Source organism: Castanea sativa, chromosome 11 (genome assembly GCF_040712315.1).
Source record: "Castanea sativa cultivar Marrone di Chiusa Pesio chromosome 11, ASM4071231v1".
Lineage (NCBI taxonomy): Eukaryota > Viridiplantae > Streptophyta > Magnoliopsida > Fagales > Fagaceae > Castanea > Castanea sativa.
The window spans coordinates 67390644-67407287 of record NC_134023.1 but is presented as its reverse complement, the minus strand read 5'-3'; the positions used below and the strand labels follow the sequence as shown (position 1 = coordinate 67407287).

Here is a 16644-nt window from a genome sequence, read left to right as displayed (position 1 = left end):
GGTGTGTGAATTTTTTTGGGGGTTATTGGGTTTTTGGAGGTGAAATTACGGAAATGGCCCTTGGTGGGAAAGAGAGATAGGGTGTGTTGTTGGTTAAGAGTAGGGGTAGTAGTGAAATTGTGGTGAAGTTTTTTTTTTTTTTTTTTTTAAATGAATTTGATAGGATATGAGCCTTTGCTTCTACTTTGTGATTGGTTGTGTATTGTTAAGACAGTAATTGGTTTGCGATGTTGAAAGAAGTTTTTTTTTTTTTTTTTGTAAATTACAATTATACACCTTTGTTGGAAATATGAGTAAAACATAAATACGGTTTATTACATTAATTTTAATTATTTTTAGAAATATATTATTGTTTGTATTTTATTGGTTAATGCAATTATGTATTTAAATTTAATTGATGAATCTAATGCATTATAGTTAAGGATTGTATCTAAGTTTTAACCGATTAATGATCTCTTGTTATAAAAAATAATAATAATACTTTGTCATAAGTAGAAGATAGAATATTTTTATATTTTGTTAGAAGATAGAATATTTTTATATTTTGTTAGAAGATAGAATATTTTTATATTTTGTTCCTCTCGTTCGTAGTTATCTTCCTGATGGTTATCATGAGAGGCATAAATCATGTGATTAAAAAAATTCCATAAAAAAATTCACACATGATTCTTTGAAATTTAAAATACAGAGTATTGTAAACTATACTCTCTCTCTCTCTCTCTCATCAAAGCCGACTAATGGTTTTGGGTCGGTTATATTTATCTGCCAGATATTCAATATGAGAGACACAAATCATGTGATTAAAAAGCTTCCATAAAAGCATTCACACTCGATTCTTCATAAGCTAAAATACGAAGAGTTTTGTAACGTAGACTCTCTCTCTCTCTCTCTCTCTCTCTCTCTCTCTCTCACACACACACACACACACACACACACACACACACACACACACACACACACACTCATCAATGTCGACTAGTGGTTTTGGGTTGATTATAGTTATCTACCAAATGTTCAATATGAAATGCACAATTCATGTGATTAAAAAGCTTCCATAGAAGCATTCACACTTGATTCTTTGAAAGCCAAAACAAAGAGTTTTGTAATGTAGACTCTCTCTGTCTCTCATCAATGCCAACTAGTGGTTCCGGCTCGATTATAGTTTTTAGCTAGATGTTCAATATGAGAGGCACAAATCATGTGATTAAAAAGTTTCCATAGAAGTATTCACACTCGATTCTTCGAAAGCCAAAACACAAAGAGTTTTGTAACGTAGACTTGCTCTCTCTCTCTCTCTCTCTCTCTCTCTCATATCAATGCTGACTATAGTTATCTGCTAGATGTTCAATATGAGAGGCACAAATCATGTGATTAAAAAATCTTCCATAAAAGCATTCACACTAGATTCTTCAAAAGCCAAAACAAAGAGTTTTGTAACGTAGATTCTCTCTCTCATCAATGCCGACTAGTGGTTCTAGGTCCATTATAATCATCTACTAGATTGTCAACATGAGAGGCACAAATCATGTAATTAAAAAGCTTCCATAAAAGCATTCACACTCGATTCTTCGAAAGTCAAAATAGAGAGTATTGTAAACTCTCTCTCTCTCTCTCTCTCTCTCTCTCTCATAAATGACGACTAGTGGCTAATGATCCACTATAGTCATATACAGAGTGGTCAACATGGGAGGCAAAAATTATGTGATTAAAAAGCTTCCATAAAAGCATTCACACTCGATTCTTCGAAATCAAAATAGATAATATAGTAAACAAGAATCTCTCTCTCATCAATGTGTACTACAGTCATCTACTAGACAGTCAACATGAGAGGCACAATTGGTGTGATTAAAAAACTTCATAAAAAAACATTCACACTCCATTCTTCGAAAGTCAAAATAGAGAGTATTGTTAATTAGAATCTCTCTCTCTCTCTCTCTCTCTCATCAATGTCAACTAATGGTTCTAGGTCGATTATAATCATCTATGAGATGATCAGCACAAGAGGCAAAATCGTGTGATTTAAAAGCTTCCATAAAAGCATTCACACTCGATTCTTCGAATTTCAAAATAAAGAGTATTTTAAACTAAAATCTCCCTTTCTCTCATCAGTAGTATTGCCTGGGTCAATACTATTGGTTCGACATTGTTGAGTTGATACTGTCATCTATTCACTCATCAAGTTATACAGGCAAAATGGGTAAATACCCTTAATTTTAAGACTATGTAAGAAAATGCCACTATTTTGAAAGTATCTAGCAAAATATCCCTATTTTTGGAATTGGATTTTAACAAAATCAAGTTACAGGTAGAACTCAGTATTAGCAATGTCAAGTTCTATGCATATTTTGTCACTTAAATTTTTTTTGAAAATTTAAGTGAAAATTGAAATTGCTAATGTCGAGTTCTACTTAAAAATACACTTAGAACTTGATTTTAAGGATATCAAGTTTTATACAGAACTAGATTTTGTTAAAATCGAGTTCACAATGATATTTTGCTAAATAGTTTGAAAAGTGGGGTATTTTGTTACTTAATTTTAAAATTAAGTGTATATTCCCATTTTGGCCAAGTTATACCTAGTTTACATTAAGTATTTTGTAGCTTTCGATAGTTTTTTCACTAAATATACAAAAGAAAGCATCCACAGATCAAATAATTTATTCGCAACTATCAAATTATAAGAAGGAAAAAAAAGAGCAAAATTTTTTTGCCATAATAAACACTTATGCTCTTAGCTATTTATGTATGGAAAAATAAAATATATAAAGAAGCAATATTTTCTTAACCATCTACATATGGAGAAAGAATAAAATAATATTTAAATGATGAAGCGTGGTAGAAGAGTAGAGAGTGTAGCCTATTAAGGTATTTTTCATAAGTACATGAGAAAAAAAAAAAAAAAAAGAATTAAACCAAACTATACAGAATCGGACATAAATGCACTAAGAGGTCTATGGTATGGTTACCTTCCCCAAATCAAAAAGCTTTACCCAGTACTAGTAGCCATAGTTTTTCCAGTATCATTTATTACCACATCAGTAGATTTTTGAACATTGCTGCTGAGACTGCATTGCCAAAGTGGCATAGCCATAGCCATCAATTTTTCTTTGTAACTTAAAATATAAGTATTCTTTAAATTACTATATATATTTCCAAAACACATAACTAAGTAAGAACTCAAGAAAAAGAGTTTACATCATTAACAGGGACCGATCTGTATATTGACTACGGCAATGGCCCCCCTAATTTTTTTTTTAATATAAAAATATAGGATATTAATAGGTACTAATTTTAGCAATTTTGCTCAATAAAATTACATTGTGTCCCCCTTAACAATGCTATCAATTTTTTTAAGAGTAATGTTATAATCACACATATTTTTACAACATTTTTACAAACTATTGAGATAGCAAATTTTTATTGGTTCACACGTTTACATAACTTTTTACTTGTCAATAACCACTTACCACATTAGCAATTTGAATTTTTTTTTTGTAGTTTTAGCATTTTCCACCTTTTAAAGGCCCTAAAAATTAATAGATTAAATCTAAAACAAAATATACAAGTCCAAAAAAATTAGCCCAATAACAAAAATTATCAATAATAAAGTTTAAAAAAAATTAAGTCAAATCAATCTATTTTACCAAAAACAAACAACTTGGCCATTTAAAAAGTTTTAAACAAAAATCCTTAGTGATAAAGTAGTAGAGTCAAAGGTCAGAACTGCCGCACACAGCTAGCAACAAAGCCACCTCCCTAACTCCAAGTCCTGGTTTCGTTCTTGATCATTAACATGTAAAATTTTAAAATCTATTTTATTGAAGAAAAAATGTAAAGTGATATTATATTATTGTACCCTTTCTTTCCCTCTCAATTCTCAAATCGCATGTCATGTATTCTATATGATTTATAAGCCATATATTCCTTAAAAAAACCATATAAATATTAATTAAAATATTTTATTTAACAATTACTAATAGTGTATTAGACCAAAATTTTGACTCAAATACTTATAAATATTACTGCGTTGCACGTACTCAGAGACTCTTCTATTTTTTTGGATAAAGGTTAATCATTTGCATCTATTATAATTTGGAATTACTACATTTTTCAATCACAAAAAAATATAAGGGTGTGATAAAACAAAATTCACCCACAAACGCATAATACTCATCACCCTCTTAGGGTTTTTTTTTTTTTTTGTGATTAGAAAATGTAGCAATCTCAAATCATAATAAATGCAAATTATTAACCTTTACCCAAAAAAATAGAAGAGCCTTTGAGCATGCGCAACTCACGTGCTTGGAAGCTAGTTTTTCCAATAGCAAAGAATGCGTGATTAGTGTTAATTTTAGACTATCAAAATAAATTATAAAAAATTTACATCAAGTAAAAATGTATAGTACGATTTTGCAATTATAAGCAGTTTAAAATAGTGTGTGCAATTGTTTATGGAATCTGTTATTAAGAAGTTAATGGATCAATGTAAGGAATTTGAAATATTTACATTAAAAGAAATTGTATATAAATTCACCACATTAGAAATATCGTAAAAAATCATATTCAAACTATGCAAGCTATTGAAGAAGTTGGTGGAGCAATATCTTTTGTTCACCATTATAATTGCTTTCCAACTGCGTTTGCCATTAACCTAATTTCACATTGGTGAGGATAACTTTATACCTTCATTTTTAAAAAGTGAAAAATAAAAAAGACAAAATATTGGTTATTTGTTATTTAGAAAACAGTTTATACTATTTAACCTTTATTTATCTTATATTCTATTTTAATGGCCTGTTTGGAAGTTTAAAGAGGGAGGAGAGTAGAGGGGAATGATTATCCTCCACTTTATTTGGATGTTTTTAAAATTAGTAAGGAGAAATGGACTAATTAGTCATTCCTCTTGTTTGGATGTTTTAAAAATTAAGAGGGAAACGAGAGAAAATGATTTAAATAGACAAATTTACCCCTATTTGAAAATGGACTTGCAACATTGGTCTATGATTAATTTGTTAGATTAAAAAATTATTTAATCAACATTCTCATTCCATCAAATACCACTAATAAAAGTATATAAAACTACTATTAACTATTATAAAATAATTTTTATTACCTCAAAAAAATTTATAATAAAAAATCAAAAACCTCCTCCAATTTCCGATGTGATTAGGTCCAAATTATTGGGACCAATCCAGTAAACTCCAATCCAGTTTCCATCATCTGACCGTTAAAATCTCTTTCTCTCTTTCTTCATCTTCAACAATTTTCTCACTTCCCAAACACCCTAATAACTCAGAATCCAATGTCCAAGCTCGAGCTCCGGGAGCTAGGGAACACGGGGTTAAAGTTTAGCTGTGTAGGCTTCGGTGCATTGCCTCTCAGCAACGTTTTCGACACAGTCTCTGAGAAAGAAGCAAATGCCTCCATTCGTTAAGCCTTTTGTCTCGGTATCAACTTCTTCGACACCTCTCCGTACGTATCCATCTATCTTTTTTTCCCCATTCCTGAAACTACACTCAATTTCTTTCTTTTTTGTGTGTGTAAGGCTGTGTTTGGTTTTGCCTAGAAAAATGTAGGAAAGTTGAAACATTGTTTCTCAATTGATGTCTATCTATTTGGTTGCTGAGAAAGGAAGAAACTATTGTATTTCTCATAATGCTAGATGAAAAGACAAAAGCTTAGGCTTAATTAGTCTAACTTTTGCCCAAAATTATAACAAACAAAGGTTATTTATATAATCGGTTTGTAATTTTGTTAATTTAGAAAGGGTAAATTAGAGAATTCATTTGGTCAATAATTTATCTACTCTACTCTCCCTCCAAATCTCTCCAATTTGGAGGAATTAAAAATGAGAAGTTAGAGGTAGTTGAAACCCCTTCAAACCCCTCCCCTCCTTTCTTAAAAAACTTTCAAATAAGGTAATTGAATTACTCTCCCTCCCTTTGCTCTACTCCCCCTCCTTGTTTAAACTTCCAAACAGGCCATAAAGGTCTAGACGGAAACGTGGAGATTTACATGAGGAGAAATGGGGTGGTGACGTGTTGGTTTTGTTTTGGCGGCTTGCTTATAAGAAAGCCCTCGCTCTTTTTCTTTCCAAACCAAGATGAAGAAAGATCATATGACAATAATTTGGGTAAAAGATCATCCAATCCATTACTGTACAACTCAAATGAACAATAATAATCAATTCAATGACTACCAAAGTTTAAAGTTTACTGTTACATACCTCTCTCTCTCTCTTTTTTTTTTTTTCTCTTTTTTCTAGCAATGTTGATTGTGTAGCTCTGTCACAAAATAGATCTAGCAAAAAAATCTGCATGATTTTTTTTTCCAGCAATGTTAATTGTACAACTCTATCAGATCTAGCAAAAAAATATGCATGAATTTTGTATTTTTTTTCTCCAAAAAAAAAAAATTAGTGAACATTCTGTCAACCAAAATTTAGGGTTCGTTTGGTTGGGATGGTGGAAAGTTGGAGGATAGAAAATGGTAGGAGGATAGAAAAGTGAGAGGATAGAAAAGATTTTAATTTCCCTCCTTTTTGTTTGGTTGGGAGTAAAAAAGTGGAGAAATAGAAAAAGTGAGTTTGTATAAATTTACTCATATATCCTTGTTTAAAATGATGCTCAATTAAAACCAAAAAAAGTGAAAAAAAAAAAACACAAAAGAGAGCAAAAGGAAAAAAGAAAAGAATATGAGACTAGACGAAGCCTGCTCAATAAATCAAAAGAAAAAAAGAGAGGCAATGTCTAGGAAAAAAAAAAAGAAGAAGAAGAAGAGGAGGCAATGTCTAGGAGGAAGGAAAAAAAAAAAAAAAGAGGAAGAAGAGGAAACAATGTTCAAGAAAAATGAAAAATAAAAAAGTAAAGAAGAGCAATGTACGGACAGCTCATGTGCAAGTGCATAAGGACATTTTTGTCCATTAAGCAGCTCTATTTTTTCTTTTCAGTTTTCTCTCCATTTTGGTGATAAAACTTTTTAGTGAGTCCGAAGAGAAAACACTTAAACCCTACCATTTATTTTCCTTCTTCTTCACCCAAAAAAACACACTTCAAAAAAATTTTCCTTCCTATTTTCTCTCCAAAGTTTTCCATTCACCTTACTTCACCTCCAAACAAACACACCTTAAGGTTTATGATTACATACCTTCCTTTCCAGTAGTGTTGATTGTGCAGCTCTATCACAAAATGGCTCTAGCAAAAAATCTGCATGAACAAAAAAAGAAAAAAAAACACTTTGTCAACCAAAATGTAATGAACCGTAAGAATAAATTTAATGACTACCAAAATTTAAGGTTTACTATTGCATATGTTCATTTTCAACTGTGTTGATTTGTGCAATTCCATCATAAACTGACTCTAGTGAAAAATCTGCATGAACAGAAAACAAATTCAGTGAATATATATTGTGTACAAAGAGAATGTGCTACCAAAATCAAAGGTTTACATACCTTTTCAGTAGTATTGATTCACAAAATGGTTTTGAAAAAACAGTATGATTTAAATCATAAAAATAATTACTGTTTTATGGGACCAAGTCACTAGCTTCATGATTAATTACCACTATATACACTATTTTTCTTTATGAATATATGCCAATATACTATAAATTATGAATTTCATAGAAAATTATTTTTATATTATTATCATCATGCCTTAATATGCTATAGCAAATCTCCAATCATTTTAACATTCATAAGCTGGGTCAAAAATTTAAAATAATGACATAAATTAATATTTCAAACAACATAAGTGCAAAGAAACTTTAAACATGCTTAAAGTATTATCCACTCTTCCTATAAAAAAAAGAGTATTATTCATTCTAATGATTTATTGACTAAATTTTCATGTATAACCATAAAATTTTAAAATCACGCATAACATAGTGACAGTGTCACACTTGATATTTTGTATCATCATGAATACCATTTGACTACAACTTTAAATTGTTGGCCTGTTTATATATTTGAAAAGTGAAGAAGTTCAGATTAATATTTTATTTACCAACTTATAAGTTTTAGTGCATATGAAGAATAAATAAATAAAATGCATAAATTGGGGGTATCAGCGTTACCATAAATTCTTTGGAGTGATCGAAATTGACACTTTTTTTTTTTGGGTAGGAAAAAAAAGTTTAGGAAAAGGTGATTAGTGTGGCTTTTGTATTTTGACGTAGCCATAATAACTCCTAACCAGTTCTGGACTAATTATGCTCTGTTTGTTTTAATAATGATGTTAGAAAATGAGTCATTTTCTAAAAAACTATCTCATTTTCCAATGTTTGGTAATAACTTTAAGTAAGTTGAAAAACAACCTCTTAACTTCCCTTATTTAGCTTGCTGTGAGATAGAGTTGTTTTCCAAAAAAATTTAATGGAAAATAATTTTTAAAAGTAAGCCATACTTTTTATATTGACCAAAAATAGTTTTTCTTTGACTCACTTTTTATGCTACCAAACATTGAAAAATAAAAAAAATTATCTTTACACAAGAGTTTTTATTGAAACAAACAGAGCGTAGGTCATTTTGATAAAATTTACTTTATTTCGTGAACTCTCTCTGGCCAATACATATCGAATATCGAGAATACAGTATTTCATCAATATGATTGGAAACAGTAAGTCAAATAAATACAACTGTATTTCATGGACAGAATTACGAAGCATGAACAATGGTATTTCATAAATCAAATTATAAAATTTTAAAAAATAAAGATTTAGTACCATTGAACCGAACAGTATAAAACACAGATACAACAATAAATTAATAATAGTGTTTTCTCAAACAAAATCACTAAAAAATATGATATGAATGAGGCCATCATACTAACTGAAGGAAATTTATGCAGCAAAAGAAATAAAACATAGCTCCCGTAGTTTTTCAAGTAATTTATAGAAAAAATATCACTGTAATAGTGAATTAAGAAGTTATTCTTCTAGTTTTATGTCCTGTACTTTTAAGATCATGGAGAACACATGCTTGTGACACAGGTGTGGAAACTCAATCTCAATGCACCAACTCTCACTAAAGTTCAAATTGCTACTCAATCTATCAACCAAATCCAAAGAACTAGCTTAAATTGTGCAAGTGTTTCTGCCTCTTCTTCGCATATCACACAAATTGTGTTTGAAACAATTTTCCTCATGGAAAGTGTTAGCTCGAGTAGGAAGGATATTATTATTATGCCAGCATTGATATAGATATATTTCACAAAATTTTAAAAAATATTTTAATTAAGTTTTTAAATTTAGATTAGTAGTTTATTATTTTTTATCAAAATTATTATATAAATAATATTAGTTTGCAATTAGTTTTCCATTTCTAGTCTATTGGAAATTTATTATTAAAACTGTTTGCCCACAAACATATTAGACTTTTACTTAATAATGGCTGCTAGGCGCCAATTTCAAAAGTGATATATGGATAATTACATGGAATGAATTTTTCTTTTTAATTGAAAGATCTTGAATTTGAATTATTGCCTGAAAATTTCAAGCTCAAATTTCCAAAAAAAAAAAAAAAAAGAAAAGAAAAAAAGAGGAGAGATTGACACTTGAACTCTTTTTTCTTTAGTGTCAATTTCATGCAATCATGAAATCGACCACAAATCAGGAAATCACTTTATTTATTCATGAGACAATGTCTAATGAGCTTGAAATACCATGCACTTAATTGATAATTTCATATAATTTTTTCACACTTTTTTTTTCCTCTAATGAACTTGAAATTAGCAATACAAAATAGTAGTTCCAGTGATGTACCACCAGACATTCTTCATGTTGTTCAAGTTGATTTAGCCTCTTTTGATTAATTAAAGGAGCAGGTTTCATTCTCAAAAAAGAAAAAAAGAAAAAAAAAAAAGCAGTTCTAGTGATTTCAAAATTAGTTTCACTTGCCAAGAGTTTTGTAGTAAACCACTACTTTCTAGTGTTTTTAAATAAGACATTCATTATTCAAGTCCCACAATCATCTTTGTTATAACTTATAATTTTAAGAAAGAAACAATTTCACTTGTCCAAGTTTTGCTGGTAAATCCTTCTTAAAAAAAAAATTAGCTGGTAAATGGGTGGAATGTAAATTTTGATTATTTTCCATGATAAAAGATTTTTAGTTGGAGTTGAAAATTAAATTTTTTGAAATGTTTGTTTTTAATTAATTTTTTGAAACTTAGTTAACAAGAATAAACTATCCTATCATCAATTATTATCACTTGATATTTTGATAATAGAATTTCATTTAAACTAAACTAGCTTAATAATTAATGTTGTTCAAAAAAAAAAAAAGGAAAAAAAAAGAGCATAACTACTAATCACTTATCATGAAGAAAAGATAGTCCATCGGTAACACCACAGTTTCTAGGACTTGGCTTTTATCACGTACTAGTAAATGTCTTGTGCAATGCACGAGTACCGTATAAACTTATTTTAAAATATTTTATAAAAAATTATATATATTTTATATGAAATTATCTTTATGACTACATAATATTTTCCTAAGATTGCTGCCTCTACCATCGCTTCCAACCATGAATTATCTTCCTCCTTATATTGAAACTTGTCAATAACATATTCTAAATCTCCTTATAACATGATATATCTTACACATATCTTAATTGCATACACGTATTTAAATTGCAAAATTAGTTACCTAAACAGCTGTTGCTGGTTTTGCTTCCCCTGAATTTGAATTTCTCTCTCTTTGCTACTCAATGCTGCATTGAGTGGCTTGTTATCACAATTAGTCAAAACTCCTACTTTTAGCATTGAGTGGCTTGTTATCACAATTAGTCAAAACTCCTACTTCTCCTTTATTCTGTAAAAGTAACACCATCAAAATTTATTTTGAAGGACAACTTTTAAGGAGGTTGCTATTTATATTTGATTGCACAAATGTGTAGAGACAAATAATTTTATTACCCAAATCCATTGAATTTGACTCATGCAATTCTACATTGAACTTAGTTCTTGAAGGAAAACTATGAAGGAGGTTGCTAATTATGCTTGATTGGTCAAATGTGTAGAGACAAATAATCATATTACTCAATCTGTTAAATTTGACTCTTGCAATTTTACATTGAAAAGTCATCCATTGACTCTATCTAAATCATTTAAAATAATAAATGCATATTAAAGATTTAAGTTTTTTGGTTAATTTAAAACATCAACCCATTGTTTGGAATACAATGGGAAGGGCATAATTTTTTTAGTACTCTTGATTGTATATGTATCAAATGTTGCTGAAGAAACTAAATATGAGCAAGCTAATGTCATAAATTCCAAATCAATTGTAAAAAAGAAAAAGAAAAAAAAATTTGAGCAGGGCTTAATGCATTCTCACACTCATGGAAGGACAATTCAATAGATACAAATTTAACTGATTACACTAATTATATTTTTAATCCATTGGAGAATGTTGCAAACTTGCAATAATAGAAGCACCATTTGAATAAATTCTCTTTGAAAAAAACAACTTACATATCTCTAGAGACGACACTACCAAGCTTCCCCTGATATGGCCAAATCAATCTTTGATCACAAAAACTTCAAAACTACACATTAAAATTATTAGGACCTGTTTGATAAGAGTATTTAAATATAGTTTTTTGTTTTGCAATCCATAAAATGGTGGATCTTACACTTGAATTTATTGTTTGGGCTAATATTTTCAAAATACAGTTTTTAAAAGATGTATCATATTTTCCTAGTCTAGAACATGATTTATTTTATCTCCTAAATTAAGAAACTTATCTTTATCACAAAAAGAATTCTCACACTTCAAATTTGAAACTTATCATTAAAAAAAAAAAAAATACGCGATGAGCTCTATTTCCTTATCATTATCCATAAAAGAAAAAAGTAATCTACAAATTTTACACATTACTTTTTGTAATTTTTTTTAAAAATATCAAAAACAGAAATGGTCTCCTAAACAATTATTTTTTGTTTTTAGTATTTTGAAAATTATTCTTAAAGTGGAAGCCAAACACGTAAAATAAAAAAAAAATTTATTATCTAAAAACTAGTTTCAAGTTCAATTTTTTGAAAATTGTTTTTATACTATTTTGAAAACAAAAACAAAAACCCTCCTACCAATCCAGCCCTTAGTTACCATGTACAAAGATTAGACTGCATGCATTTTTCATATTTTAAAGAAATGCTTTTTTAAAATTTAGTAACTTTATTTCAATGAGGTAATAAATGTTAGCATACTTAATTATTAAAATTTGTAAGTTCCAGTTAACTCAACTTGTAAAATTTCTGATGGTTGAATAAAAAATGTAGAGTTCAATCCCCACCTACATTAAAAACAGACTAGTGTTTTTTTTTTTTTTAAGAAACAAACAAACTGTTAAATCCACACCCTTAATCACATTCTCTCACCAAGCTCAAACGCATTATTTAACCCAAAAAAGAACTATTATCAAGAGATGGACACTATAAATTGAAACCCTCTAAAAAAAAATTATTAAAAGTTAGAAGAACATCATACTATAGCATTTTTTGTTTGGGTAAATTATACTATAGTAGTTAATTACTTATTATATGCCATAATTTTTTTTATGTACCATAATTTTATTGTTTACATAGCAAGATGAAATTTCGTCCATCCGTAATAGTCCAACCAAAAAAAAAAAAAACCTATAAAAAAAACAAAAAAAGATCAAAAGAAATAAAAACAGAACAAAATAATATTCGGAAGGGATACTTTCTAAGAAGAAAAAAAATATTCTGAAGAGATCCAATTCACAACTCATCATGATCAATTTCTAAACTGTATTAAAGATTTAGAAGTGATCTCCTTATCAAATTCGAAAAGTTTAAAATCTTATCAGTTATCTTTGACTCCTCAACTTTAGAGTCCTTAGTCATCTAGTATTCGACCTTGCTCTATATATATAAAAATATTCACGTATACCTTGCTCTACAACACATACACTGTTCACGTAACTTGCTCTACAACACATACACTGTTCACTTAACTTGCTTTCTCTCTAAAGCAAAATATGGGTTCCAAAAATATGAGTGCACTGTGGATGGTAGCTATGGTGTTTGTGTTGCTGAATATTGGTTTGTGCAATGGAGGGAAAACAAGCCCTTATGTTAGGAAACTATACGCCTCTGTAGACTTGCCAAAGGATACTTTTCCTTCTCCTCCAGGTTTCAATGCACCAGAGCAGGTATTATCATCAACCTTTTTCATGTTTTATTATTATTTTTTCATGTTTTTTTAGCAATCAAAAAGTTTCTTTATGCATTACAATGTTTTCGATCGGATCTCATATTTTTTATTTAAAAAGTACCGATTACATATATTTTTCTACTCAAGATTATCTTATTTAGTATAGATTGTTAGTGTTATTTACAATATGTTAAAACTATTTTGATATATGTATTAGTTAAATTTGTATTTTAAAATCATGACCTATTTTTTTATTGATCAGTTTATTTCATAGTTGTATATTTAGAAGTACCGATTGCATATATTTTTCTACTCAAGATTATCTTTTTTAGTATAGATTGTTAGTGTTATTTACAATATGTTAAAACTATTTTGATATATGTATTAGTTAAATTTGTATTTTAAAATCATGACCTATTCTTTTATTGATTAGTTTATTTCATAGTTGTATATTTAGATTTTTTACCGATTGCATATATTTTTCTACTCAAGATTATCTTTTTTAGTATAGTTTGTTAGTGTTATTTACAATTTGTTAAAACTATTTTGATATATATTAGTTAAATTTGTATTTTAAAATCATGACCTATTCTTTTAATGATTAGTTTATTTCATAGTTGTATATTTAGATTTTTTTTTTTTTTGGGAATATAGATTTTGTTGAATAACAAACTGATTTCCCATGTTCCCATCTTGGTTGATCTTTTTAAAAATAAAAAATTTTCTTTATGCCTTAGAAATTTTTGGATCACATCTTTTATAATAAAACTTGTTTATGATTTAAAAAGTGGCTTATTGCAAATATTTTTCTACTCTAGGGTTAATTAGTTTTTTATAATATATGTCAAAAGGTTAAATTCGTATTCTTTGATTTTTTTAGTTAAGTGGCTATGCATCAAATTACAATTAATCAATTATCAAATCATAATTATATATGTTTCTTTTATATTTTCAGTATTTATTTATTTGAAATATCATTATTTTAAATAAAAATTATAAATCGGTCAAAAATATTCCTATAAGATACACAATTTTGCATAAAATATAAATAATTTTTTTCATATTTAAAATTAGAAATTAATTAATTTTAAAAAAAATTCATATTTATGTAATTTTATGTGGTGTGCCTTTAATTTTTTGTTAGCTAAAAGATTTTTTATACTTTGAAGGTTCATATAACTCAAGGAGATTATGATGGGCGAGGTGTGATCATTTCATGGGTGACACCAGTTATGAAACACCCAGATGTTGTGTCTTATTGGGCTGCAGGAGCAGAGGGCAAGCACAAGCATAAGCATACAGTTCACTCTGTAACCACTACTTACAAATACTATAATTATAACTCTGGCTACATTCACCATGCTACCATTAAAGGATTGGAAGTAAGTGATTGATTTTCAAGTCTTAGTATGTTTGGATACTACATATGCATTGTGTTTCTAATGTATTTATATGAATTTATATTTATTTTTCCCATTGAAAAACCAATTCCATCAGTCTTGGTGGATTGGATTTACTTTGACATTGCCTATGGCAGCAAATGTTACTTTACATGCTTAAGTAAGATAGGTTCATTTTAGGCCATACTTGTAGTAGTGCTTTGGGAATTGACATGATTTTGATTATATTCTTGTTTGTATGATCCTCAGTATGACACCAAATACTTTTATGAGATCGGGCAAGGAAATTCAGCTCGTCAATTCAATTTCACGACTCCACCAAAAATAGGGCCAGATGTTCCATACACATTTGGCGTTATCGGTCAGTACCAAAAATTACATGTTATGAATTGTATTGTTGATCTATTTTCTTAATTTTGTGCTAGCTAGCTATAAGATGTAACATGTGTATTGTGTATTGTGCAGGTGATTTGGGACAAACATTTGACTCTTATGAGACATTGAAGCATTATATGGCCAATCCAAAAGGCCAAGCTATGCTGTTTGTGGGAGATCTTTCTTATGCTGATGATCACCCACACCATGACAATGAGAGATGGGATGAATGGGGCCGGTTTGTAGAGAAGAGTACTGCATATCAACCGTGGATTTGGGCTGCTGGCAATCATGAGATTGATTTTGCGCCAGAGTTGGTAAGAGCTTTATCAATATTTGCCTTCTAATATATAGATAATCTTGGTTTTAATTGTTGATTGTTGATGGTACTAATGATGGCTCCTGTTCATGTAATTTTTCAGGAAGAAAATGTTCCTTTCAAGCCATATTTGCATAGGTACCATACACCCTATCAGGAATCACAGAGTACATCGCCGCTTTGGTATTCTATTAGGCGAGCATCTGCACACATCATTGTCTTGTCTTCATACTCTTCATTTGGTAAGAAATTTTCCTCCAATTTGTTTATGATATTACCTACAAAGTGATAAAATTATTGAAATAAAGCAGTTTGATATTGATGATATATATCTTGTTTTACAGCCAAATACACTCCTCAATACACTTGGCTTGAAACAGAGCTCTCAAAGGTTAATAGAGCTGAGACTCCATGGCTAATTGTTCTTCTGCACTCACCATGGTACAATAGCAACAGCTACCATTACATGGAAGGGGAAGCCATGAGAGTGACATTTGAACCTTGGTTTGTTCAACACAAAGTTGATCTAGTATTTGCTGGTCATGTTCATTCCTATGAACGCTCAGTAAGTTGTTCTAATTGGCATTTAGTAGATTTGTGTCAATCAATGATTCAATTTTCTAAGTCATTCTAATGCATTGCAGGAGCGCATATCGAATGTGAAGTACAACATAACAAATGGACTGAGCACCCCCGTAAAGGACTCTTCTGCACCAGTGTACATAACCATTGGTGATGGAGGAAACATTGAAGGCCTTGCTTCTGGGTGAGCCTCATTCATTTAGTCTTAAAAATGATTTCTATGACCCACTAAAATAAAACTAAGTAGCAGTACTTATTTTATACATGATTATTTTTTGTGCAGTTTTGTTGAACCACAACCAAGTTATTCTGCATATAGAGAAGCAAGCTTTGGGCACGCAATTCTCGAGATAAAAAATAGCACTCATGCCCACTATACTTGGCACCGTAACGATGATAATGAAGCCGTTGCTGCTGATTCAATTTGGCTCTTCAACAGACATACTTATCCAAAAGAAGAGCATCATTAAACTATCACTACGATTTTGAAGTGACTTTCGGTGGTTCTTTTTAGTTTTGTCTAGCATTTAGGTGCAATAATGAATTATGAATTTGGTTTTAGAGTTTCTTTTTTTAGTTATTCATTTTAGTAGTTTGTCATCAATAAAATCATTTTTTTATACCCTAAAGCTGTCATACAAGTTGTGTTTATAACTGGCTATTAGAATTTTGGCTAGAAGGCACATTGTTCTACATTATTGCTTTAGCACTTTGGCAGGTAAAAAATTCACTTTTATTCTCAACCAGTTCTCCAGTTTGGTCTTCAGAAACTTTCTGTAGCTATTCTGTGA

The 16644-nt window shown here is 29.6% G+C and overlaps 1 protein-coding gene across 1 annotated transcript; it reads left to right on the top strand.

Moving 5' to 3' along the window:
- Positions 1-12995: 12995 nt before the first annotated feature.
- Positions 12996-16323, top strand: LOC142617001 (purple acid phosphatase 5-like). The gene is made up of 8 exons (XM_075789716.1): positions 12996-13175; positions 14347-14559; positions 14827-14938; positions 15043-15269; positions 15375-15513; positions 15616-15836; positions 15916-16037; positions 16137-16323. Exons 1-8 carry the CDS (start codon positions 13002-13004, stop codon positions 16321-16323), a joined length of 1395 nt encoding a protein of 464 aa, XP_075645831.1. The 5' UTR covers positions 12996-13001.
- The last annotated feature ends 321 nt before the right edge of the window (positions 16324-16644 follow it).

What these genes read in the sequence shown, in the direction of transcription:
- LOC142617001 (XM_075789716.1), top strand. Translation starts at nt 13,002, where the DNA reads ATGGGTTCCAAAAATATGAGTGCACTGTGGATGGTAGCTATGGTGTTT. An exon ending in GTCTTCATACTCTTCATTTG is followed by an intron (nt 15,514 to 15,615) that starts GTAAGAAATTTT and finishes CTTGTTTTACAG; the next exon opens with CCAAATACACTCCTCAATAC. An exon ending in ATTGAAGGCCTTGCTTCTGG is followed by an intron (nt 16,038 to 16,136) that starts GTGAGCCTCATT and finishes TTTTTTGTGCAG; the next exon opens with TTTTGTTGAACCACAACCAA.